Source organism: Poeciliopsis prolifica, unplaced genomic scaffold, assembly GCF_027474105.1.
Source record: "Poeciliopsis prolifica strain line A6 unplaced genomic scaffold, Auburn_PproV2 SCAFFOLD004, whole genome shotgun sequence".
In the NCBI taxonomy this organism is placed as follows: domain Eukaryota; kingdom Metazoa; phylum Chordata; class Actinopteri; order Cyprinodontiformes; family Poeciliidae; genus Poeciliopsis; species Poeciliopsis prolifica.
This window is the reverse complement of record NW_026562379.1, coordinates 17877463-17902178: the sequence shown is the minus strand read 5'-3', so window position 1 is coordinate 17902178 and position 24716 is coordinate 17877463. Positions and strand designations below refer to the sequence as shown.

Sequence of the window (24716 nt, the reverse complement as noted above, 5' to 3'; positions counted from 1 at the left end):
TGAGTAAGGTGTCAAATGTGTGATGCTGTGGGCCCAGTGAAATGTGTCAAAGCTCCTTAAAATGCCTCAGTTTATTTTGAAGCTTCTGGGACGTGGTGTGTTTTTGGCGTACGGCGGCGACCTACCCGGCCATCATGAGTCAGCAGGATGGAGTCGCTCTTGATGTCTCTGTGGATCACACCTTGAGTGTGCAGCACAGACAGCGCCTTCAGCACCGACAGACACACGGTGGCAATCTGCTCCTCGTTCATCCTGCAGAGTCAAACAGAAACCAAAGTCGTCTAGGGTTTACTTTTTCTGGATTTTAGAGTTTCACTGAATTTCATGGACGACTAATTTGAATTTCGCACCAAGAAAAGCGGCAGAGACATTAAAAAGCTGCAACTGTGGAAAAATACCAGATCACAGCACAGATTCTCCATCACTTTGTGCAATGCTGCCCCCTACTGGACAGAAATATTGCTGCTGATATCAGATCAGTTTAATAAAAACATTTATTTTTAGTATTTTATGCATCTTTTTTAACACTTTAGGAACTTATTTTCTCCTTGATGGGAAAATAAAAACTGTTTCTATTCCATTCTATTTTTTAGTTGTTTCAAAGAGATTTTATCTTCATCAGAAGGTGGAAAGTTTCTGATTACAGGGCTAAAAAAGATGTGTCCATTATAATTAAATAATGGAAAGTAAAAAAACCAAAAAACAACATACATTTTAATTCAATAACTGCTTTTTGCTTCTAAATTATTGAATAAATAGACAATTGAACTCAACAACAAAGATTTTTATCACTCATAGTTGCTTGTGCATCAGATTTAGGGGTGTACCAGAAACGTGCAAATACTAGGGTTCCACTTTGGCACCTTTGTATCCAAATCAATAACAAAAAGCAATAAATGGTGTTAAAGTTATTAAGTAATTGAAATTTGCACGTAAAACTCTCCGAGGGTTTGTTTGACTGACATATTTAAATACCAGTGTTTTTGTAAACAGTATGTAAACTTATGGTTCCAACGCGGAAACCAAAAATGTTTAAATTGAAACATTTTTAAGCTCAATTTCCGATTTTTAATCCGAGAAATTCCAGGAAATCTGGCAAAGAACCTGCGGGTTCTGTTAAGAGAAAATATATCCAGAACCAAACAGCCGCCGTCACCTGGTGTGCGTCACGATGTCGGTGAGCGCTCCGCCCTCCAGGAACTCCATCACCACCCAGAGTTCGTCGCCCACCAGGTAGCTGTTGTACATCTCCACCACGTTGTCATGGTGATAGTCCCGCATGATCACCACCTGCCGTCACCGGGAAAAACAAAAACAACAACCAGGAAGTGTCACCACACAGCTGAGACTCAGTTCGTTCCTGCTTGATGGTCGCATGAAATGGAGTTTTTTGCTCTGTTGTCCATAGAAGTCTTTTTTTTTTAAATGGTCAATATTTTGTGCTGCAATTCACTCCAACTACTGTCTGTATCTGGTGCACCTTTTCCTTCCACTCAACTTTCTAGGAATAAGCTTAAACTTTTTCACAGTATTATCAATTTCTAAGAAATATAATTTTGTGTTATAGTTTATATTGATGTATGGATGATGCTCTGCATAGTTTCTAATTCTCTACAGACCTTACTGCCTGTATTTTTGCCTGCTTCTTTTTTATCTAATCAACACCCAAGTTTCCATCAACCGTTTCTTTAGCTGCATTTTGATGCATCGCACTAGAGAAACTTGATGAAAACAGTAAAATTCAAAATAACTTTCTCAATTTTGCACAAAGGTTTCTAAGCTTGCTTGAGGTGGTTTTGGGCTTTCCCATAACATTTTTTTTTAAGTCAATGGAAACACATAAGTTCTGACGTAGCAAACTTCCCCCTTCATTAGTGGGTTCGAGCTTCCCAGGGTCAAAGTTCAAACCTTCAGCTGAGATTCGATAATTCGGTTGTGTGGATCCTGATAGTTTACAACCTCTAGATCTTGGTTATTACACCAACGTATGACGGCAACATCTGCCAACATCTGCCTGGTTGATTTGCTCTAAAGCCTAATTCACATTTTCCATTTATTTCAATGTTTGCAACATTTTAAAAGTTCACTCAAAGTTTAGACGGCGATGGGATGGAAACATGGCTTATTTTATATCTAAATTAAATAGTTTTGCCAGCAAAGAAATAATGTAATTGTACGAAGAAACACTAGTGCAAAAACCTTAGGACACCTGAAATGAAACAAAACTCACAAGTAACTTTTCAGCAAGATATAAGAGCTCATCAATAGTTAATAATTCCTTAATATTGATTCAATCAATGAAGTTTATTTGTATAACATTTCACCAACAAGGCAGGTCAAAGTGCTTTGCATCATAAGAACACAAAAATATAAAGTAATCAACAACTGAAACGTTAAATTTTGCCAAGTGTAAAATATACTGACATTTTAAAAAACTAGTTTCACTATAGAGTGGAAAAAATGTCATAAGTGAAATAATCTCCCAGCAGAACTAGAACTTTTTCAGCAATATTAAGGAATTATTGACTTAAATTAAGCTCCTGTATCTTGCAGAAAATGTACTTTTAAGTTAATTTTGTCAAATTTCAAATGTACTAATATATTTAAAGTAGAAACTAAACAAAAACACTTTGTCAGATTTAGTATTTTTGCAGGATTCTGTTGACTTGTTTTGGTTTTGCAACAGACTTTGTTGGAATGTTTACAGCTTTTCTAAAAGCTCTCCGTTTCAGCCTCCAGGAGGGGTCAGAGGTCAAAGCGGCCGGATGTTGAAGCAGTACCTCGTTGAAGAGAAGCTCCCTGCGCTGCTGCTTCCTCAGGTCCATCTTCTTCACGGCCACCAGCTTCCCCGTCGTCTTCACTGTGGCGATGCACACGATTCCCGTGGATCCCTCGCCGATCTTGATGTAGTGGTCCAGGTAGGTCCGCGGGTCGCCGGGGTCCACCACCAGCTGCAGCGCCGCTCTGAACTGCTCGTGGGAAACCCTCTGGGGCTCCCGCTGCGGGGAGCGGCCCTGCGGCGCCGCGCCCGGCCCAGGAGCCACAGCGGGCACGGGGGGCCGCGGGGCCGGCACGTTGGGGTGGGGGGCGTGTGGCAGCTGGGAGGAGTCCGGGGTCAGGCTGGGGTGGGATGCATGGTGGGAATGAGGGAGGCTGACTGGGGGCTTGGAGGAACCCCGGGCGGAGCTGCTGGAGGGCCCGTTCTGGGGGGAAGACTCTTGGTGTCGCACCACCTGGACAGTAGAGAAGAAAAACATTTTGTAAATCACAACTTTACAAAATGAAAAGGCGACAAACACCAAGTTTGACAGATAATCAAGGTGTTTAAATTAGCTAATCAGCCACCAAGGAGTTAGCTTAGCTATCAGCAGCAGTGGCTAATCTACCACAGTGATCACTTATTAATAATCGCAAAATAAACATCAATCCAAAAACACGGCGAGAAAAAAAACTGGTTTTAGTTGTTCCTCAAAGATTTTTCAGCGTTATTTTTCCTTTGTACTGAATTAATAACATCTTCATCTCCATGTTTTGTTTTAGCGGTTCTACCATAAGAAAACACTAAAGGATAAATTATAATCAAATACAAAAATCAATAAGCCCTTGAGCCATTCGGAATAATAAATATTGTTTATATTGAAACTGTTCAAACAAATCATGTTCACGTAAAATTACCTTTCTGTTCAGATTAAACACAAAATAAAAAGAATATCACAATAAAAATCTCTAAAAATGATCAGTTTTGTTGCATTTAGAAAATAGAAATAATTTTGGTGATTCCCACCAAAACAATTTAAAACAAGAAAAGTTTAGTCTGATTTAACTTTAGACAGCCAGAAAAAAATGTCTGACTTTTTATGAGGAGCATGAAAATATCTGGTTTCGATTGTAAATAAGATTCTCCAAATGATCAAACATTAGTTTGAACTTTAATACCAAACTGTGAAGTTTGAATATGAAGAACTTTAAAGGACTTTATACAGAAATCTAAAACTTTCCAAACCTTTATAACATCTAATTGAAATTCAAGCATTTTCCAGGTTTTTCTTTTTAAATACTGGATCCTGATAAATACTGGATCCTGATAAATACTGGATCCTGATAAATACTGGATCCTGATAAATACTGGATCATGATAAATACTGGATCCTGATAAATACTGGATCCTGATAAATACTGGATCATGATAAATACTGGATCCTGATAAATACTGGATCCTGATAAATACCGGAACCAGAGGAGGAAATAGTTCACTGAACTGACCAGCAGCCGCTCCGATAATCTCGGTCGACTCCTACCTGTCCCGTCGGACTGCGTCCTCCGTCGCTGTCCGTCCTCGGGTACGTGTTGAACGGTCGCGTGTTCTGCTGGGCCGTCTTCATCACGCCGTCGGTCACCGGCAGGTTGGGCGTCCGGATGTTGGGTCCCGACAGCGGCCTCTTGTCCCTCGGAGACGTGGGGCTGCCGTCACGCGCCGCATAGCTGGACTTGGGCCGCTGCTCGCCGGCTTGGTCCCGGCGGATCACCTGGTCCTGGAAAACGGAGCGGTAAGAATAGAACTACTTCAACATGTTTTTATGCAAGAAACAAACAGCAAGAAATTACTAAAATAAAAATGCATTTGGTAAAAAGTCTACTCAAGTGAGATTTAAAAATTACATCAGTTGGACCAAAATATAAAGTTAAGAACAAATTTTGGTATTTTGAGGACAAAAATTACAATAATTCATAGAACAAAAAATAACAAAATATATTATTTTTCCAAATCTGTTTCTTTCAACAAAAAAATTATAAAACTAACAGAAACTGCAGGTGTCCATCTGTGTCTGATGAGTTTTTGGTCAAAAAATGTTTGCTTTGCATTCAGTGGGTAGAAAATCCAGAAATACTTTGTAATATAATTACTCAAGTGAAAGTAGGAGTACAAATACTCCTAAAAGTATTTAAGTAAATGTAACTAGCTGCTACTTTTCTCCTGCTAGCTGATATTAATTTCCAGTTGTTTTTTTTTTAGATCTAAACTTATAATTTATATTATGATCTACAGGAAAAATGACAGATGAAAATTTCAACCAGTTTTTCAGAAATTTGTGTAACAAGGACCAAAATATTTGATGTTTAAGTATGTGACCAGCCAGTCGACCTGTTTTTATCAGTTTCTGTCTTATTTATGTCAAACTGGCTGTTCTGCACTGACTGGACAAATTAAAGTTGTTGTTCCATGTTTGCTGAGCTTCTGAAGCTACACTATATTTCAGTGAGCTGGTGCAGAGTTATCAAATAAATTTGTAATTTATTATATTAATGTCAGAGTTAAAAGCAAAACAGTTTTTAGTCAGATCATCAGTTCTTCTCTAACAGATCGGTTGATATTGGACCTCAGATATCAGTATCGGAAGTTAAATAATTGGATCGGTGCGTCGCTCGTTAGTAACGTTTAGTGAGACTGAGTGACTCCTTTGGGTCTTGGTTGGTACCTGGTCCCGGGGGTCTCTGCGAGGCTGCTGTCCCGACCCGGACCGCTCCCTGTAGGCCCTGCTGGGCTCCTGGCCCCTCGGCTGCTGCTGGGGCCGGCCCTGCACGCCCTCGTCCCGGGGCTGGACGCCACGCGGCCCGTGCTGCGGGTCCCCTCCGCCCGGATGGTCCTGCCTCAGTCTGTCCCTGGGAGCAGCAAACATGCAGTTAGCAGCACCAATTAATCAGTTATTTTCTAATCAATTAGTCTAATTTTTGGTTTTGTAAGTTTCCATGGTGCAGAGTGATGTCAGCTTGCTCAGGGCGGCCATTTTGATTGATAAGTCAACTCTAGGATCCAAAAATTGTACTGCAGCACAAGCTAAACTACTTCAACATGTTTTTACTCAAGTAAAAAGCACCAAGAAATTCTCAAGAGTAAAAGAGTATTTGGTAAAAAGTCCACTGAAATACTGAGTGACTGATGAAATTATTAATCATTTAATGTTTAAAAATGAACCAAAATATAAAATTAAGAGCAAATTTTGGTATTTTAAGAACAAAAATTACAATAATTTATATAGAAAACAAAAATTACTGAAATCAGGGAAAATAATTTTCCCCAAATTAGTTTCTTTCAGTAAAAACTTCAGAGACTTCAACAGAACCTGCAGGTTTGTGAATTACAAGTAGAGACATTTCCTAATAAATTAAATCAAAGTACAGCATAGTAAAAAATTATCTGAAAAGTAAATTTTTTTTTTTTCAAAAAAGTTACTGAAATGTAATTCAGTAAATATCAGAGTTACAATAATTCTCAGCCTGGTTGTTCAAAGGTTTTTTGTTTTCTGGTTGCATTTAGTTTGCAAGCCGGAGGAAAGTAGTTCTCCTACCTGTCTGGGTGTGTGTGGTGCCGGTGTCGGGGGTCGCCGTTCTCCTGCTCTCCGCCTGCAGAGCTGGACTCCCTGCGGGGCTGAGTGGGGGGGCTGCCTCGCCGCAGGGAGTTCGATCGGGTCACGGACATGGTGTCGAACTCGTCCAGCAGCCACGTTAAAGAGCCGTCTGCTCCCAGCTTCGTGCCTCGTACGATCGTCTGGCGTTTGCAGGACAGAAAAATGCATCTTTTTAATCTAAAGCCTGGAAAGGATCCAGTCATCTTCTAAGTCTTCTCTCCATAAAACCAGAGATCTGATATTCTGCACAGTTACATTCTCTTTAAATTTAAATAAATTCCTGGGAAATAGATTCCTCACTGAGTTTTTTCATGGTAAAAATTAGGAACATTTCAAGCATTTTCAAGGTGACATTTAAAAACACCACACTTTGGAGTTAAATCAATAAAACAAAAAAAAAAGAAAAAAATACAGTTTCAATTCACCATAATATGATGTCATTTATTATATTATTTCAATATATTGTGACTGTATTTTGCATCCTACAGCAGGGGCAACATAAACAATAATATAACAAAAGTTAAGTAAATGTTGACCAGACTGGTCAACAGTCAAAAAAACTCTGAAATGTTCATGCTGAGCTTTCTGGCATTTACCACATATAAATCTAACTACCCTAAATCTTGAATGTAGCTTGTACATGTTTTTCAACACCTGATTTGAATAAATGTTAGAGTAATGTCAATATTTACTCTACAAAAGTGACTAAAATGCCACCAAAGATTCAAATTTAAACACTGGAATTAATACAATTACAGTTATAAGTTCTCCTTTATGCAGATGACAACAGTTTTTAATTGACTGGAGCTACTTTAAGCATGTTGAGGACCTTGAAGTATCGGTTTAGGGTTTGAAATTTACTCAAGTTCTTTCATTTTGTAGAAGATGTTTTGCGCTCGTCCAAAAACATTTCTCCATTTTAAACAGAAGAAGCCTTTGGGCGAAACATGACAAATCTTCGAGACAAGAGAAGTAGCCCAGATGCTTTCTATTTTACCACTTACAACCGTCATTTCCTGTATGCCTGGGAATTGATGCCGACGCCTCAGCGTAAAGTTATGAATATGAATAAAACTGAGTAGCTCTTCCTACCTTTCGCGGTTCTACGGTAGTGATGACCGTCGCGTCGATGAAAGGCTTTGGCCTCTTGGCCGTGTCTTCGATGAGGGACTGCCATTGGCGCGGCAACCCGACGAACTTCTGCTCCTGCTCGTCAAAGTCCGTATGAACACGATGCTCAAAGTTGGACGGAGCAGAGATCTGGATTCGAGACTTCTTCTTTTTGGCAAACATGGTGGCAACGGCTGCAAGCTAGCATCAGATCTGCAGCGAGGAAGAAGAGAAGAAGGCAATGTGACTAGCAAATACATACAAAAGAAAAACTTTAGTGCACCAGCACAATAAAACTGCAATCCACACATTTTATTGCATTAATATCTCATATGTTTGCACATTTCAACCCGAGGCCTAATAGGCTGGATGGTGGCATTTATCTAGCTCTGACCTTTAGCTAAAGGTCATCATCAGGCTCAAACAAAACTTGAACCCAATATTGATGACAAGACATCAGCTCCAAGCATTTTCTGAAGGGGAGAACAGTTTGAGGAGACGGAGACTCATCTTTGAAAGGTCACTTCCTGAACATTAACAGCAGCTTTTATGACCCAGAGGAGAAAATGAACACAATTCAGATGTGAGCTGCACCAGCATCACAAGAGCCAGAGAGATGAAAGCAACAAATAACAAAACAAAAAACGAAAACAATGAACTGCAAGCCGAGTGAAAACGAGAAAAAAAAGCAGCTAGTATGCAGGCATCGAATTAGTTTTGTTTCCAGAGACTTTATAATTCTTTTTGTTTGTTGTTTCTGTTTTAAATCTACAGTTGATCCTTGAGAATGCATCATTATTACCATTATATTACTTGAAAATGGTCTCAAAACAACAATTATTATTTGATTACTGTTGTGACAATGATACAGCCAGAAGCAGAAGTTTACACAGACCTGGGTGGAGTGAAGGAGAAAATCAGAACCGCTGAAGAGGAAAGATCACGTCAACAGTTTAGCAGCATTTTGATTATTTAAATAAAATACAATAATTATGGATAGAGTGAAATCAAAAGCTTATTTTTCAGCATTAAATGACAACAAAAAAGCTCAAACTCAGTTCTAGCATGAAAATCAAGTTGTTGATAGAATAATTAGGTTTTTAAATGTGTGTTCGCTCGCGGTTGAAATCGGGTCACCAGCTTAATAATCGTTGCTGACCTCATATTTTTTATTTTTTTTGCCTGCTGAGCAGCAGTAATCTCCTGCCACTGAGAAACATAGAAGGACAAGTGCACTGCAAAAACGCAAAATCTCACCAAGGAGTGTTGATCTAGTTTCTAGTGCAAATATCTTAACTTACAAGTAACTTTCTAGAAAGCTGTAAGAGATTGATTTAAGCCAATAAAGCCTTAATATTGATTTTAAAAAGTACTTTTTCTACTGGCAGCTAATTTTATTTAAAAACAAGACATTTTCACATGAAAGTGAAATATTCTGCAAATGCAACAGGAGTTTTTTCAAGAGTTTCAAGGTATTATTGACTTAGAACTAACCCCTATTTCTTGAAATTTGTCTTTGTCTTATTTCCAGCATACTAAGATATTTGCTCTAACTGGACAAAAATACTTGGAAAGATTTTGTGTTTTTGCAGTGTGCAACATCAGACGTCCCCTGAAAAGCAGAGGCTGTTGTGGTTTGACTCCATGAAAACCTGCAGGTTAAAGAGAAAACACTCCCAGTAATAAAACAGAGTCCTGCTGGTTAGCAGCATGCAAGACCGCTAAGGGGGATTTTTCATTTTCATCCAGCAAAGTTTTTTGTTATTTCCTACAAATAAACGGCGCCACACCTTCAAGCTCTGCTTAAATAATAAAACAGACGAGAAGAAAAAAGAAAAAGATGCAGGGATTGTGGGACAGAGTGACGGGGAGCTGGGTGGGAGCGCCGACTCGGCGATTAGGGTGGATCATAAGCCAGAGGCCGTGAGTCATGCTGCTGGCCCAGGCAGTCTGCAGAGTTAGTACAGACCTTCACAGCAGGGAGGTTTGATGTGAAGAGAGACCCACCCAGAAACAGAAACAAAAAAAACAAAAAAAATTGGTCGCTACCAAAATCAGTTTCTTTTAATAAAAAAAACTTCTAAAACTAACAGAAACTACAGCTGTGTGTGTTTTAGTTAAAACATGTTTACAGATATTTAATCCTCATATTTGTTGTTTTGATTATAAGTGGGGGTTTTTTATTTCTGTTTTACTTTTTGTTTTGGGTTGTCATGTCTGTTGTTTACAAACGGTCTCAAAACAATATTATCGTTTATCGCAATAATTACTGGGACAATTTATCATCTAGCAATAATTGTCATTGTGCCAGTCATATCAATATTTATATTTACCTACTGTTGACGGTTTTAAAGCTCAAACGATTAATCGGATTGAAATAATCATCAGTTAATGGTAATAATTAGTCATTCACTGAAATATCTGGAGTAAAAGCACCGGATAATTATGAAATACTTCTTAAAGTAAAGTGCTGCTTCATCCATAACATCAGGGAAAGTTTCTGACTCATGAATCATTCTGATGTTTTCATATTTACAGGCTGGGAGTAAAAGAACATTTTGGCTCTGAAACTCTGAGTTTCATCCTTCATCTGGTTCCAAATCACTGTGGGCGAAAAACAAGATTTTACTGCAGCCCTGAGGAGCCAAGAAATCATAAGACGTGATGCAAGGCGAGAAAAATGACAAGCAGGAAGCAGATCGCAGCACAGCGGTTCAACGAAGAAGCTTTTTATGGGCTGATTCTGGTTAATGGAAACCATTCAGGCTGTCGATGAATGTTTAGAATCCAAAACAAGAAAATAAAACATTTAGATCGACAGTCATCAACATTTTCCAACAATGCAACACCTGAAAGTGTTTTAACTGAAAAATGTGGTGGAGATCTACTACTGACAGTCATTTTCTGATAATCTAGCTCCATCTTATTCCTGCATCGCTTTGGGTTAGGAATCCAAACAGCTTGGCTCTATGTCACTACATAAACAATGAAAAGTAGTTTTTTTATTTTCATAAACATGTATAAGCTACTAAATTCTGTCTTATATAATATTGAAAAGTTCTCATCATGTACTCAGAATAAGGTATAAATTACAACATAATGAATGAGTGACAGCGTAGTAAGAATTTATAAAGCAACGGAACAGGAAGTGCTTTTATTTTGACATTTCCAGCAGGCGGTGTCCCTAATGTAGCAGCTAGCTTAGCAGTGCGAGAATGTCAGAGGTGATTTGTGTTTATTTTCCTCTGAAGTGACTCAAAGTTATTCTAAGCAGCATTCAGTGTCGGGTTTTGATATGTCCCACATGGGCGGTTGCCCAGGGCAGCATTATGAAGGAGGGCGTGCAGCTAATGGAGAGTTGGAGCCCCTTTCACAGTAAAACATGGGCAGCAGCTACAGTTTAAAGCTCACATTGTTTTCAGTTGAAAATTTTCAAGAAATGTTTTTTTAATTAAATCTTGGAAATTTTTCACTTTTGTAAACTTTCTGAGTTAAACTCCAAGTTTTTTTTCTAGAATTTTTCTGAAATTAATCTTGAAATGTTTGTGCCATTTTTGGGGAAACTTTTCCTTTTGCATCAACAACGGCCTTAATACGCCGTCATACTTTTCTCTAAAACCCAATGATGGTAAAAATATCAGACCTTGTACATATCCACCCGTTACATTCCTCTGTCACTTTCTGAGTTTTCCCATTCCTGAGTTGGTTTCCCGCCCTCCTCCCAGAGCGAACTGGTCCCTCGCAGTCTGTCCATCCATGCCTGGCTGAACAGTGAGAAAGCCTGTCTGCTCTGTGGACCGAACCGGACTGATGAGTTCTGGACAGAGGCGCCGTCTTCTGGCCTGATTCTAGTTTTGTGCGTGGGTGGTCTGCTCTGTGAAAGATGCCAGTCTGAGTGAATAATGATACAAGCTGAACTGAAGCCAGCTGTGACGATATGTCTGTGAATATATTTCAAGCTAAAACTCCTCAAGTGGCAGTTTCAAATGTTTAAAAAGGAACTGAAATTTGTTTATATTCATTTAAAAATATTGCTAATATTATATAAAAGTAGTGTAAGTGTTTAAATTAAAAATATGTCGGATGTGTGATTTGTCTTTATTTGATTGAGTAATGATCAGGAAAAACTGATGGAATAATCAATTGCTAAAATAATGGTTAGTTGCAGCCATAGAGCAATTCTTAGGAAAAAGAAGTTTGTGTATTTTCATCAACAAAAAGAAGTTTTCACAGATCATCATTAATCCTGCACAGGATTAACTCTGTTAATCCTGTGCATTAAATGGAAAATTTGCAGTTTATTTTATTTAATTAACCAATTAATCACCAGAATAAACATTAGTTGCAGCCTTAAGTCAGAAATACTTTATTAAACTAAATGCAACTCATATAATTTTCCACCACCAGTTCTTCTCCAACACATAAAATAGTTTTTGACCTGATGAACCCCGTTTCTCTTGAAATCTAAAATCATCTTTGTTTTGTTCACATCCCAGACAAGACGACTGTTTCCACACCAGGCCTCGTTTCACAGGGACAGATTATTGCTGTCGCACCACATGCTTCTAAAGCTGTGGACCCACAAACACCAGGCGTCCACACCAACGCAGACAGGAACAGGAAATCAAAACATCTCTTCTACCCACGCAGGGCGATACGGAGTCATTCCCACCAGCCGTGTTTAATCCGCTTTAATCCAACTCCGGTCCGTTTGTCTAGAAACTCCGGTCCGTTTGTATGATACAGACCAAAATAAAGGAACACTGGTCCGCACACAAACCTCTGTGCCGGTTCAGTACAAGTGAACTTTGGTGCAGTTTGAATGCATATATGAACATCAAACACACCAGAGGTTGGTCCAAAAACAGGAAGTGAACTACAGAGCAGGGCATTCTGGGTAAATACAACCAAAACAAACGAATTAACTTAGCGCTAGCAGCAGAAATCGCTTGATGTTTTTAGTCAGACAAAAGAGAAACCCCTAAAATCTGACGCAACTCCATTTTTGTTTCCATTTTTTGAAAAACTAAATTGCGCTCAGTTGCTGTGTTTCCATTACAAATTGGGCAAAACTTTGTCAATATGTGGAAAAATCACAATTTCACAAATGCTATGTTTTCATTAAATAAGACACGTAATTAAAGTCACACGTCAGTAATTTTGTTCACACGATAAGTCATAAAAAATCAAAAATAAACACTCTGCGCCGTCATCCTCCTCCTTCCTGTTTTCTTCCTCATGGTTTCTTCCAGTGGCAACATCTGGAGTTTGATCATGTGACTCATGTGATGCGAAAAAATGGTTTCCGTTGCAGTTTTGCAAAAATAAACCAGCAAAACAAACTTATCCTGTCAACAAAAGTATCAAAAATTATCCTAATCTATGCAATAATCTGTGTCGACGCAAATTAATGTATTTACCATAGACATGAATCCCAACTTTAATGAATTTAATCCAATGCAAATACCGTTTAGCATGTCAGACATTTGAAATTTAATGAAATGGCTTTTTACATACTGACCATAGAATTGAGATAATCAACTTCCTCTGAATGACTGGAAACCTGCTGCAGAAACTGCCAGAGTCTGTAAATCCACCAGCCAAAAATCACCAATTTCCCACGTTTCAGTTGGAGGCAGCAGCTCTTCAACGGGACATCACATAATTTTGGCTTTAAAGCTTTTCAGTGTAAGGCTGCATGCAAGCTGCCCTTATTGCTGAGATGCTCTAATATTAGCTCACTGCTGCTGAATCCAGGTGATAATTCATAGGTTGTTCACAAAACTCTGTATACAATTAACCCGACGAAATCTGCAGTGTTATAAAAACTAGAGGTGGGTGGCATGGACTTAAAATGTTATCACATTATTTTGTGGCGCTATTGCGACAAACTATAAAAGTGTAATAAGAACTACTTATAATTATATCTTTAGGAAACTGTAAAGCTGTGACTGTGTGTCACATCAATTATAGCTTCACAAACACAAACACTGCTCTTTAAAAACATTTCTATTTGTCATCTGCTTCTTTAGGCGTTCAGTCACATAAGACAGTGTGATTTATGACACCAAATGCACAAATTTAGTGCATTTAGTCATATTTTAAAATGTATTGAACAAAATGGAGAAAAATAGTAAAAATATTGACAGTTTGAGGTTTCCTTTAACAGTAAATACTAATTAACATGATAACTTCTTTATTTTTAAAGCAGTGAGTGGTTCTGTGTGTCTAATGACTTTATTAATGCTGATTAAAAACGGGATTTGTTCCTCCAGATTTCAACTGAAAGCACAAAAACAAAAGGCAGCAGCAGCAGCAGCTCTATTTTATCTGTAAATGCCTGAAATTTTTATGTATCTGCATTTTCCCCTTTTCTCCATTAAAACTCCGGTTAAAAGTGCAAACATGGCCATCCTCCCCCTCTCTGCTCAGCTCCATGTGTCACCAACACTTGTGCAAATAAAGCCAATGACTGTGATGGTGGAGGCCAACAGCTGTCTCCAGTCAGCAACAGGTCTGAATGGGAACACTGGGAGGAAATAACACTGAAATAAAACTTATTCTGCTTTTTATGTCCCAAAACCGACCAAGAGAACCAAACTTTCCTTGAGTCGTGATGAAACTCAGCTGTGATCAGTAATACTCACCATGAAGCAGAACCGAGTCCAGCGAACCAGCACCGGATCCGCGGAGGAATCCAGCGACATTAACCGCGGAAGCGGCGGAAGCGAGCGGAGCGGCCGTGGGCTCGGAAACACGAAGCGTGTCGCATTCCTCCGGTTTCAGCGCTGTGACGCTGCGGGGTGAGACAGCCGGTCAGCGGGGAGGGAGGGAGATTAGCGCGGCGCTGTCAGCAGCCAAACGCGGGTTAGAAATCACAAACAGCGACGCCTCTTCCGCCTCTCCGCCCCTCGCCTCGCAGACGGACCTGCAGGTGTTTTACCTGCACGGTCACCTGACGCACATTTGACTTTTTGCACTTCCTGCCCGGAGGTTCATTTCCAGGTTTGGCTTTGCTTCGGTTTTTCCCCAAATTAAATAATAAACATTTATAACAGGCGTAAAACAAACAGTGATGCGTTCAAGGACCAAAACTGACGGTGGGAAAATTAGAAAACAACCTATTGCTGTGATTTCTTTTTTAATTTTGTACATGAATCAAGGTTGAATTAACAGTGGTGGAACAAGAGCCAAAGTGTCTCTCCTTCATTTGCATTTATTCATTTTGCTCTTTAAAATAACAGAATTTGCATATAAAAGTTTCTTTTTGTTTGTCTGATGTCATTAACTATAAGTCAGATAATCTGATCAGTAACTCGGTACTTAAGTAGCTTTCCCGGAATACTCTGGTAATCTTACATGAGTAACTTCTTACAGGAAGCAGATCCAAAACAACCCGTGATGCGTTCAAGGACCAAAACTGACGGTGGGAAAATTATGAAACAACCTATTCCTGTAGTTTTACATGGATCGAGTTTGTAATAATCAATAGTGGAACTGCGCCATCACCTTCCAACTACTTCCTGTTGTTGTCTTCTTTGTTGTTTCCTCTGGTGGCAACATTCGGTTGTTGAACATGTGACTCGTGAGGTTTAGGGTTAGGAACCGTCTTTGTTTCGTTTTAACTTTTTATCGTTGCGTTCATTCTGCACATGTTCATGTCTAAAACAAACGGCGTAATCGTTCGGTGTGCCAGACCAACCAGGCTGTTCTGGAGGTTTTCAGTAAGAAGACGTTCCAGAAAATCTTAAAAACAAGAATATATTCAACTTCCAGCCTCGCAAATGTGTATTTTGCCATCAGCTAATGACTCCCTCTTACACAACAAGTGGTGACAGTCTGCCTCAAATTAGCCTGTTTATCTAATCAAAGCATGCTGCTGTGAAATACCAAGTCTGGCTGTTAATATAAGCACATTCATCACCAAACGGAGCACAAAACACAGACAAAGCCAAGGCCAATTTACAGAACATGACGTTAGAAATCCAGTCACACCCTTCCAAGGATTGTTTGATTTGCTTGAGTTTGGATGCAATCAGAACAGCAAAAAACTAAATAGTTTACAAAGAAAAAAACCAACTGAATGAAAAGTTTGGTTGTTCAATAAAGAAAACAGGTGGATTTATTTTGAGGTGCCGATGAGGAATGTACCTGTGCCAGGAGAAAGTCTGCAGGCATTCCTGAGTAAAAATACAGCAGAAACTGGTTCAGCCGACGTATCAACGGCAGAGACGCACAAAGCCGCCAATCCAGAAGCCAAGTTCAAACAAAGCTCGCAGTGTTGCAGCCAATGAGAGCCGACCTTCAGGCGCAGGTTGTGGAATGTGGAAAGGTCAATGATAAAGCAGAGAAAGTAGGGTAAATGAGTACACAGGCTGACTTCAACACAGACTTCAGCACAGACTTTCTGAATGCGCCTTAAGGAATCTTTTCCACATTTCTACACGCTCAACAACAACAAAGAAATAGTTTTAGTAGGCCCAGAGGCACCTTTCTATTGGTTTCGGTTGCAAAATGATACATTTAAACCAGTCACAATAAGCAATAAATCAATTAATTGCATGACAAATTGAAACAAGGGCAATAATTTCCATTTGCATGATTTATTGTTTTCTCTTTCTACCAAAAACTGGACGATGAAAGTCTTCAGTCTGGTGTTTTTGTTAACAGATACTTCAAAATTAATTTTATTTGTTTCTCTTGTTTTATTTATTTTGGATATTTAAAATGTCTTCCAGTTCCAAGGCCAAATGTTCTATGTAAAGTAAAGTTTACTAATGTACTTGCATTATTATGTCTTTGTCATATATGTGGTAAATAGTCTCAAAATGATTATATTATTGTTTATATTGATCATTTCTTGGACGATTCTGCAAAATGTCATTGTGACAGCTTATAAAACAATCCTAAAAATTCAAATTTACTGCAGTAAATATTTTCCAGGACTTCAGACCTATCCAAAAATATAAAATTTTTCATGGATTTCTGAACATTTTCTACATTTTCATGCCTGTTTTGTTCATAAATGCTAACATTTTGAAAGAGAATCATCAAAAATAGATGGTATTATCAAAAATAAATAAATAAAAATAAAGTCACCTTTAATCTGATTAAAGGTAAAGACCAGTTTTGTCTGATTTTGGGCCTCAAGACTTAACTTTACTGAAGTCTAACTGGAGGACATTATGACAATAAAATGCAACAAAACAAGCGTGGGAAACTAACTAGTTCAGTCCACTTCCAAATTATTTTAAAATAACAGGATAAAATGAACCAAACACTTCATCCTCAATCGAGCACAAAAAAAATTCCACCAATTTATTAAAGTTTTACTTTGATGTCCTGTTGAAACCCATTTAGACCAAACTGCACTGCAAAAACTACTTACAATATACGTAAAGATGTACAATAAGTAATAAATGTTGCATGAAACACGCCTCTCATTGTAAACAGAAGAACATGTGAATTAGTCAAAAGATCAACGGAAAAATGTTTCGGATTACACATGAAAATACTCGACATGCTTCGGTAAAAACAAACTTCGGTGAGTCATACGACGAAAGAAAATGTCGTATGAATTTCCGGACAACAGGAATATCCACTTAACAGTCATAATAGATTCAGAAACTATTTCTGTTTCAGCAGAAAACAAATACCCACTCTGAGAGGGAAGGAAGAAACAGGACGGACAAGAATCTGCCGAGGCCCGATACTTGCTAACTCATGCTTAGAAATAGATTAGGATTCACTGATTATAAATACGAGAGATAAGAAAAAAGTGACAAAGGTAATAAAGTTGATCATTTGAGCTAATATTTGAGATATTCATGCCATATCACACATCCCTAATTCAGGCTTACACTCTTTTTTAAATTTTAAATTCTGCAACATTTTAAGAAATAAAATCTTTTCTCTTTTAAAAAATTTACTGAATTATTATTTAGTAGCATCTTATTATTATTTTACTAGCTTAAGCAGCTACTACAGAACAGGACAATTGTCTGATTACTCAATTAATTGTCAGATTAATCGCCAAATGACTCAATTACGAAACTAATCTATTGAGAAATCAGCCATAATCCCAAATAATGTCCAGTAAATATGTGAGTCACGGTGGCGTTGTTATTACATAATGATGTCATGTCGTAAACAGAAGCAACGAAGGTGCGATTATCACCTCTGTCATTAGGAAACACAGACGTCATGTGATCTCAGAGTTAAAGACAGTCCTGAAAAGTGCTGCTCTTTGATCAGACATCATGTGACCTGTGAACCTTCTGCTGTGCTGGAAGGGATCAAGCAAAGCTGTGTGAAGATTACTCACAGCTTGAAAATATTATGTGAAGATGAACAAAAAGATTCTTTCGAGAGTCCTAAAAAAGGCGGAATCCGGAGAAATAGTTTTGGAACGGGTCGAGTCCTGTCCTTCTCATCCTGACGAGCGAAAGCTTTCGTTTCCTCCTCTGAAACCCAACCGGAACAGAGGTGAAACGGCGCCACCATCCAGAAGTCTCTCTGTATTGTTTCTGTTAATCCTCTGCAACACTGGGAGCACACAAGCCTCAGCATGATTTCACAGCCAGAACGGGAAACGACTGCAGAGCAAACATTTACCGAAGCCAAAATAGGGACAAAGAATGCATCTCGTTTCAAAAAGAGAAAAACTACAACTCCCTAAAAATCAAACACAAACGACTGGAGGAAAGTAGGTCAGCTTATTGTTCATTTACAATAAAGTTCACATGTTGCTTCCTCCTCTACTGCTGATATCCAGATTTACAAGGGAAATTAATCTGATTTTGTCTGATCCAAATCAATCTCATCTAAAAGGAAGAAATCTGCTCATGCATACAGGCAGCAATGTCACAAAATTAACCAACATCTCTCACCGATGAAGATGCACAAATGTAAGCTGAAACGATTAATCATGACGAACTGATTATTCAATAAGCAGTCGTCGACTTATTTAGTAATTAATTATTAACTGGAGGACACAGACTCTCGAAAGGCGATGTGTTGAAAAAACAGCATACTCAGAGCAGTAATTACACCAAAACTGTACAAAAATATGTTTATTTTGCATTAAAGATATAAAAACTATGCAAAAATTTGTCAATCTACAAATTATCAAGGAATATCTCAGGTATTTATGAAAAATAAACTGATTTATTTGCATCTTTTAATGTATTTCTAATGTATCATCAAATTTTCCATCCGATTAATCACCCAAATAATTCATTGATCAGCCTGATAATTGGTAGAATAATTAACTACTAAAATAATTGCTGCATAATTTTATTATTTGCTTCGCTCTGCATCATTTAGCGGTGAGTAAACAGCTCTTTACATCTTATCTGCTGCTGCAGCAGCAACAAGCGTGTCCTTCACCTTATCAGGCCTGAAGTTTCAGTCGATACCAACAATAATAACCTTGTTGCGTTTTTCTCTCGTCGCTCTAAAACTAGGAGAAGACGACGGGCGACCCGTCCTGCAGCAACTCTGATGACTTCACCTGAAAGCGTTGAGTCTAAATCCGCTGCAGGAATCTGCTGCATTCTTACATGGTGTTATATTAAATCGAATAGATTCTTCAGGCCTTGTTTCACAGATGAGGCCCTGCAGCAAACATTTACAAGATGCTATAATTGCGGGTTTGAGCCAAACAAATGCAGCTGATTGACGGTGTCGGAAACAGATCTGCTGCTCCACTAACAGAGGATTTTTTTAGTTCGGTCGCTGTTGTTTCTGGTTCTGAGCGCCTCCAGGCCCATGTTGGAGTTGGCCGGTTCAGTCATTCCTCAGAGGATTTTCCTTTCTGTTCACAAGTCCAGTTCTTTAGCAACGTTTTTAAAAAAGTATTGTTTCTTCATTTTCTCAATTTCTTCTCGTTTCCCAACCAGACCTTGTGCACTGTGTCGTCATCAACAGCAAAACAGACATGAATGTCTTTCTGAGACTTTGTTCTTCCTCTGGTTCTGATGGTGCCAACCATCAGGATCGGTCCTGTGGTCTTCAGAGTCAACATGACGAAGCTCAGAGACGAGGCGACTTCAGCTTCACCGCGTTTCCTTCGACAAACTGGCAGGTGGATCTTTTGCTGCTCTGAAGATTCAGTTAGACAGGAAACACAACCAGTCTGTCCTCCACACTTACATCCATCATCTTCACCAGTCGGTTCAGTTCCTGTCTCATCCAACCAGAGGAGACTTTTACCCGGACAGGAGTCCACCCGGCTGTGTTTCACCAGACAACAGAACAGTGCGATTTCTCCATTCTTTGAGGGATCAACAGCTGGCGATGAAGAGCTGATCCACATCTGTGTCATAACTGCTGTCATCTTGAGGCTGGTAACGTCCAGCATCCTCAGCCGTGATGATGTTGATAATCAGAGAACAGTTTCTGTCCAAACTCAGCCTGGCAGGACGAGGTGAACTCTGAACCCTTTCTGAACTTGCTGCTGATTATTCATGTTTTCATTTTTCTCATAAATCCAGTTCACAGACCAGCAGGAGTCGGATGATGAAGGTCTGTTACCGGGTAAAACGGCAACATCTCTACCTCTGTGGTAGATATGAACTGGTTTTCTTCTGTTAACTGCACCAAACCGATGTGTGTATTCATTCTGCTTCCTCCAACAAACTGACAGGTGAATCTTCTGACGCTTCAGTTAGAGGGAACACAGAACGCCTCTTGTCTTTCCTCGATTCTAACACCTTCAGTCAGTTCAGCTCCCGTCTCATCCAACCACTGTCCTCTAGACAAGGATCCAACCCACTGGATCTCACCAGAGAGCAGAGTAATGTCAAGTCATCCTTGGTTCAGGTAGATCAATGAGCAAAACATTCAGATACACTGCTGGTTAAGAACCTAAAAAAGGAGATTGAAGTTTTATTTCCTGCTCTTCAGCTGTATTTTTTGTGCTCTAATTTCCGTTGCGTGAGCCGTCAGAGATAAACTGTGATGCATATTAATGAGCTGCAGTCGGTTCATCTGCAGACAGAAAATTAAACCGAGTCGGAACGGAATCCAAACTGGTCCAACTGGATTCTTACCACTGAAAATGAAAATACTTCAGAATAAAGATGGTTTTTTTTAACGTGTTTATTATTCACCAGCAGGTGTTTATACAACAGATTGAGAATAAAGCACAAAAAGGGATTTGATCTGCAAAACGATTCACCAGATAATAGAGCGAATGACAGCGATAGAAATTAAACAACCAAATAATAAAGAAATAAACTTTAACCCTGGAACTGGAAGACATTTTAAGTACCCAAAACAAATAAAACAAAAGAAACAACAAATAAAATGAATTATGATGTCTTCTTAAGCAAAACTGCCAAAATACGGTTGTTGAGACCGAAGCACCAGACTGAAGACTTTAATCATCTAGTTTTTGGTAGAAAGAGAGAAACAAACCATGGAAATGGAAACTCAGGTTGTTTTAATTTGCCATGTGATTAATTGATTTATTGCTTATTGTGACAGGCTTAATGCTACTTCCTGTTAACTTTGTGAAGCACAGTCTCAGTTTAATAAACATAGTCAGCTTGTATTTTATCATCACAAATTCAATGTTTTGTTGTAAATAAATAAAGATCAACCAACTCATATTTTAGCTATTGCTGACTAATTTAGAATCAATCGAGGGTTTTTAAACGTTCTTTTCATTGACTGAACGTTTATCAGCTTAGCTCTGCACCAGGTGCTCTGCAGGGCATGAAGACGGCGCTGCTCTTGAGGTGTAATGATGTATAATGTGAGAGAACAGTGACCCCTGCTTGCACCTCTGGCATCCCAGGAATGTGCTGTATGAACCCAGCACCAATCGGACAACTTTACTGAACTCCCTCCACTCACCGCAGACTCAGACGATCATGATTGCAGAGCATGAAAGATTCTGTAGTTGATCCAGAACAAAAAAGCACTAAAACTTGTAGCAGAGGACTGCTACAAGTTAGTGCTATGACACTAGCTGCTTTTTCATTGCAAGTGTGCGCAAAACTCTGTCAATATTTTACTGATGTGAAAAATCCCACAATTTTGCAGTTGCAGTGTTTCCATTAAAAAAGAAGCTCTATTAAAATCACATGAGAATAAGTTTATTCACGTAATAAGTTATTAAAAACCACTTCCTGATTTCTTCTTTGTGTTTTCTGGCAGTAGTAACATCCTGTTGTTGATCAAGTGATTCGTGTGATGCAAAAATGTGTTTCAATTGCAGTTTTGCAAAAAAAACAAAAAAACAATATTGATACAATATAAAAAATTACTCCATCATCACACCAAAATATATTTTTTACAAGAATTGTTTTCAAAACTGCCATTACTGCATGAAGCAAATTTATTTTCGAAATATAAGATTTTCCAATTATACAGTCAACTGAAACACAGCTACTGATGTTTGAGAACAACTTAAAAGGTCAGTAAAGTACTAAACCTCTCGGTCAACATAAGCTAACAACTTACATTTAAATATTAGCTTCACATCCAACAGTCCAGTTACAAGATTTGGTATGTTGGAAAAACACGATTCTCGGTTTTAATCCAAGAATGTTCTGTTCTAACCCCCACGACTTTCCATTCTACTCCGGTTCAGATTAACACAGGAAAATGTTAATCTGCTGTGCGGCAGACTAGTGAAGCACTGACACAAACCAGGGTAACTTCGAATTCACAGCGACACATGCAATATTTGCAATATTGTTGAAGTTGTACATTCCAGATTTTACCCAACAATTCATGGCTACGTTGAGACAGCAGACAAATTCAACCCAAACCCAAAATCTGACCAACATCTGGTCTTTTTCACAGCAATCTGAATGGTCCAACTACAATCTGTGTCCGATTGTTTTATCCAACTTTTACGTTATTATGTGAGACATGCATCATAATTCTGAACAAGAAGCCAAATGTAGGACGTAAACAATGATTGAACATCATTAAAATTTCAACCATTGCTCAACCGTCTTAAATGGAATGAAAATGTTGTAAACATAAGAAAACCAAAACAATCTATTTGCTTTTCACTGGAGCTGAATATTTTCAAAAGTGAAAATGCTAAAGAAAAACTTATTGGAACTGCTGTCATCACTGCAATACTCAACAAAATGTCCATCCCAGCAGCCAGTATGTATAAAAATCCCTTTCTTTCTTTCTTTCTTTCTTTCTTTCTTCCTTTCTATATAATGAAGCACCTTTAATGCTTTTAGTTTTGTCAGAAAAAAAAATAGATTTATAATCTCTTAATTTATTAAATTTATTCTCAATAATTATAGGTTATGTTTCCCATAAAATGGAAGAAATTGTGACATAAAAATAAACAGTGCTCTGGTGTTTGTAAATTATTTTCTTTAAAACAACTTTAAAATTTAGAAAAGTAATTTAAAACAAATTGAGATCCAGGAATCACAGCCTGAACAGGGAGTTTGGTGTCTTTCCCAACATGGTTTTTAAAATGGTATTATTTTTAATCATTTAGTTGAAATCAGTACTCAACTGTTTTTCTCGTCAGTAGAAATGGGAATATTTTGCTTTCAACCCTTACATTAAAATACGCCGTGAACGTCATGCCAGAGGAAACAAAAGTTTAGAAACTTTTAAAAGACTGATGAGACTCAGAAACCCGCCGCGGGCCAAACTGGTTCACATTTCACCAAATCCATCGTAACTCTGGCTGAGCAGCGACGTCACACTAATGTACAAACAGCCGCTAAAACCAGATGAAGCGTCATATCTGCTGGAGTTACATTTATGAGCAGCTTCAGACGTTTACCGTGGGTCATTAGTATCAACCTGTGAACTTTCCATCAGGCTGTGAGCGAGTTTTCATTGAACCAGAGCGAAGAAGCTGCCCTGCTTCCCTCGGAGGCGGCCAGCCTGGGGAGCCCCGACAGCGGCTAACGTTAGCTGCTGTTAGCTGCTGTTAGCTCCGGAGCGCGAAGCGGAGCAGCAAAATAACCTGGAAATACTTTCACTAAACCCGCAGCCGCTCACTCACCCAGAAAGACACGGGGAAACGCTTTCCGCTGCCTCGCAGGGGACTCTCTGAACTTTCCCGGGCCTAGTGGAGCATGAGCGGGAGAAGTTTGGGGAAACTGTCTGACATTAGCAGAAGTCGCTTACTTTCCCAGCGCCATGTTGAACAGGGAAAAGAGCACATCCGGGAAACTGGGGCCGAGCGTCCCCATGGAAACTGAGCAGCGTCGGTCAGTCCTGTCTGAATATTGGAGTCGTCTCAACCTTTTCATCTCCAATGTATTTATTGCCTTGTAAAGGATTATTTTGATGAGTCCTGTTGTTGTCAGTTATATGGAATCATCATTTGTTTTGGTCAGAAAGGTCAAACCACCAAAAAATATGCGTGTGTGTTAATTTGTTTGAAATAATTAAAACAAACAAAGACAAAACAAACAGCTAGATTTTGAGTTTCCTTTTGTCCTCCTTCCTGCTGCAGGAGCCATTTGGGGGGAAAAAAATATTTTGACGACACCAGAGCTGGAAACCAGCCGAGGTGAAACAAAACTGAACATTTATTTAAAGTTTACAACAGAGGGAAGGACAATCTCTAAATGATTTCATTTTAAAAGCGGAGCAGAACAACGTGTTCATGTTTCTGATCAGAGATTAGAAAGGAAGTTTGTTCTGGCTCAATCTGCTGGAGGAGGAAGAGGATGAGGATGATGACAGAGACATTGTCCTCCGCTGACTAAACCAAAACAATACAGCCGGAAACACAGAGAGATTATTAATGAGATCAAACAGAAATGTTCCTAATTTGTTAATGTCCCTTAAAGTAGAAATCAAAATTTAAAAAATTACTTTAGATCTCTTCTGCGGCAATTTCTGTTGGCATCATGGAATAAAGAAATAAAAGAAAGAGAGAAGAAAGGAAACAAACACCTGGAAAGGAAGGAAGAAAGGGACAGAAAGAAAGAAACAAATAAAAACAGAAAGAATCGCTGCAGCGTCACATATCCAACACTGACCTCTAGTGGTTGAATCCTTGCATTGCACCAAATGTCCCGCTCCAGTTTCCGCTGAGCCACACAAACTTTTTACAGGCTGTTCAGTTATTTCAACCCAGCCACATTCATTAATAAATAAAAAATAATTTTTAAAAATTCTGACTAATTCTTTTCTAAGGTAGTTTTTGCACAATCACATCAAATTCAAGCCACACTTTTCAGGGAATAATTT

At 38.8% G+C, this 24716-nt stretch overlaps 1 protein-coding gene across 3 annotated transcripts in view; it reads right to left on the bottom strand.

The window, feature by feature from the left end:
• The window catches only part of pak4 (p21 protein (Cdc42/Rac)-activated kinase 4), a 31163-nt gene extending 7478 nt beyond the window's left edge, over nucleotides 1–23685 (bottom strand). Inside the window, exons 1-9 of one of the 3 annotated variants that reach the window (XM_055028459.1) lie at nucleotides 23518–23685; nucleotides 14165–14313; nucleotides 7500–7730; nucleotides 6348–6547; nucleotides 5478–5661; nucleotides 4299–4532; nucleotides 2781–3233; nucleotides 1157–1290; nucleotides 126–252 (exon numbers count right to left, since the gene is read on the bottom strand). In XM_055028459.1, the coding sequence (XP_054884434.1) occupies nucleotides 126–252; nucleotides 1157–1290; nucleotides 2781–3233; nucleotides 4299–4532; nucleotides 5478–5661; nucleotides 6348–6547; nucleotides 7500–7700 (1533 nt within the window). In that variant the 5' untranslated portion in view covers nucleotides 7701–7730; nucleotides 14165–14313; nucleotides 23518–23685. Of the gene's footprint in view, nucleotides 1–125; nucleotides 253–1156; nucleotides 1291–2780; nucleotides 3234–4298; nucleotides 4533–5477; nucleotides 5662–6347; nucleotides 6548–7499; nucleotides 7731–14164; nucleotides 14379–23517 lie in introns of those variants that run through there. The other 2 variants (XM_055028457.1, XM_055028458.1) reach the window with 2 other exon arrangements.
• Nucleotides 23686–24716: the final 1031 nt, after the last annotated feature.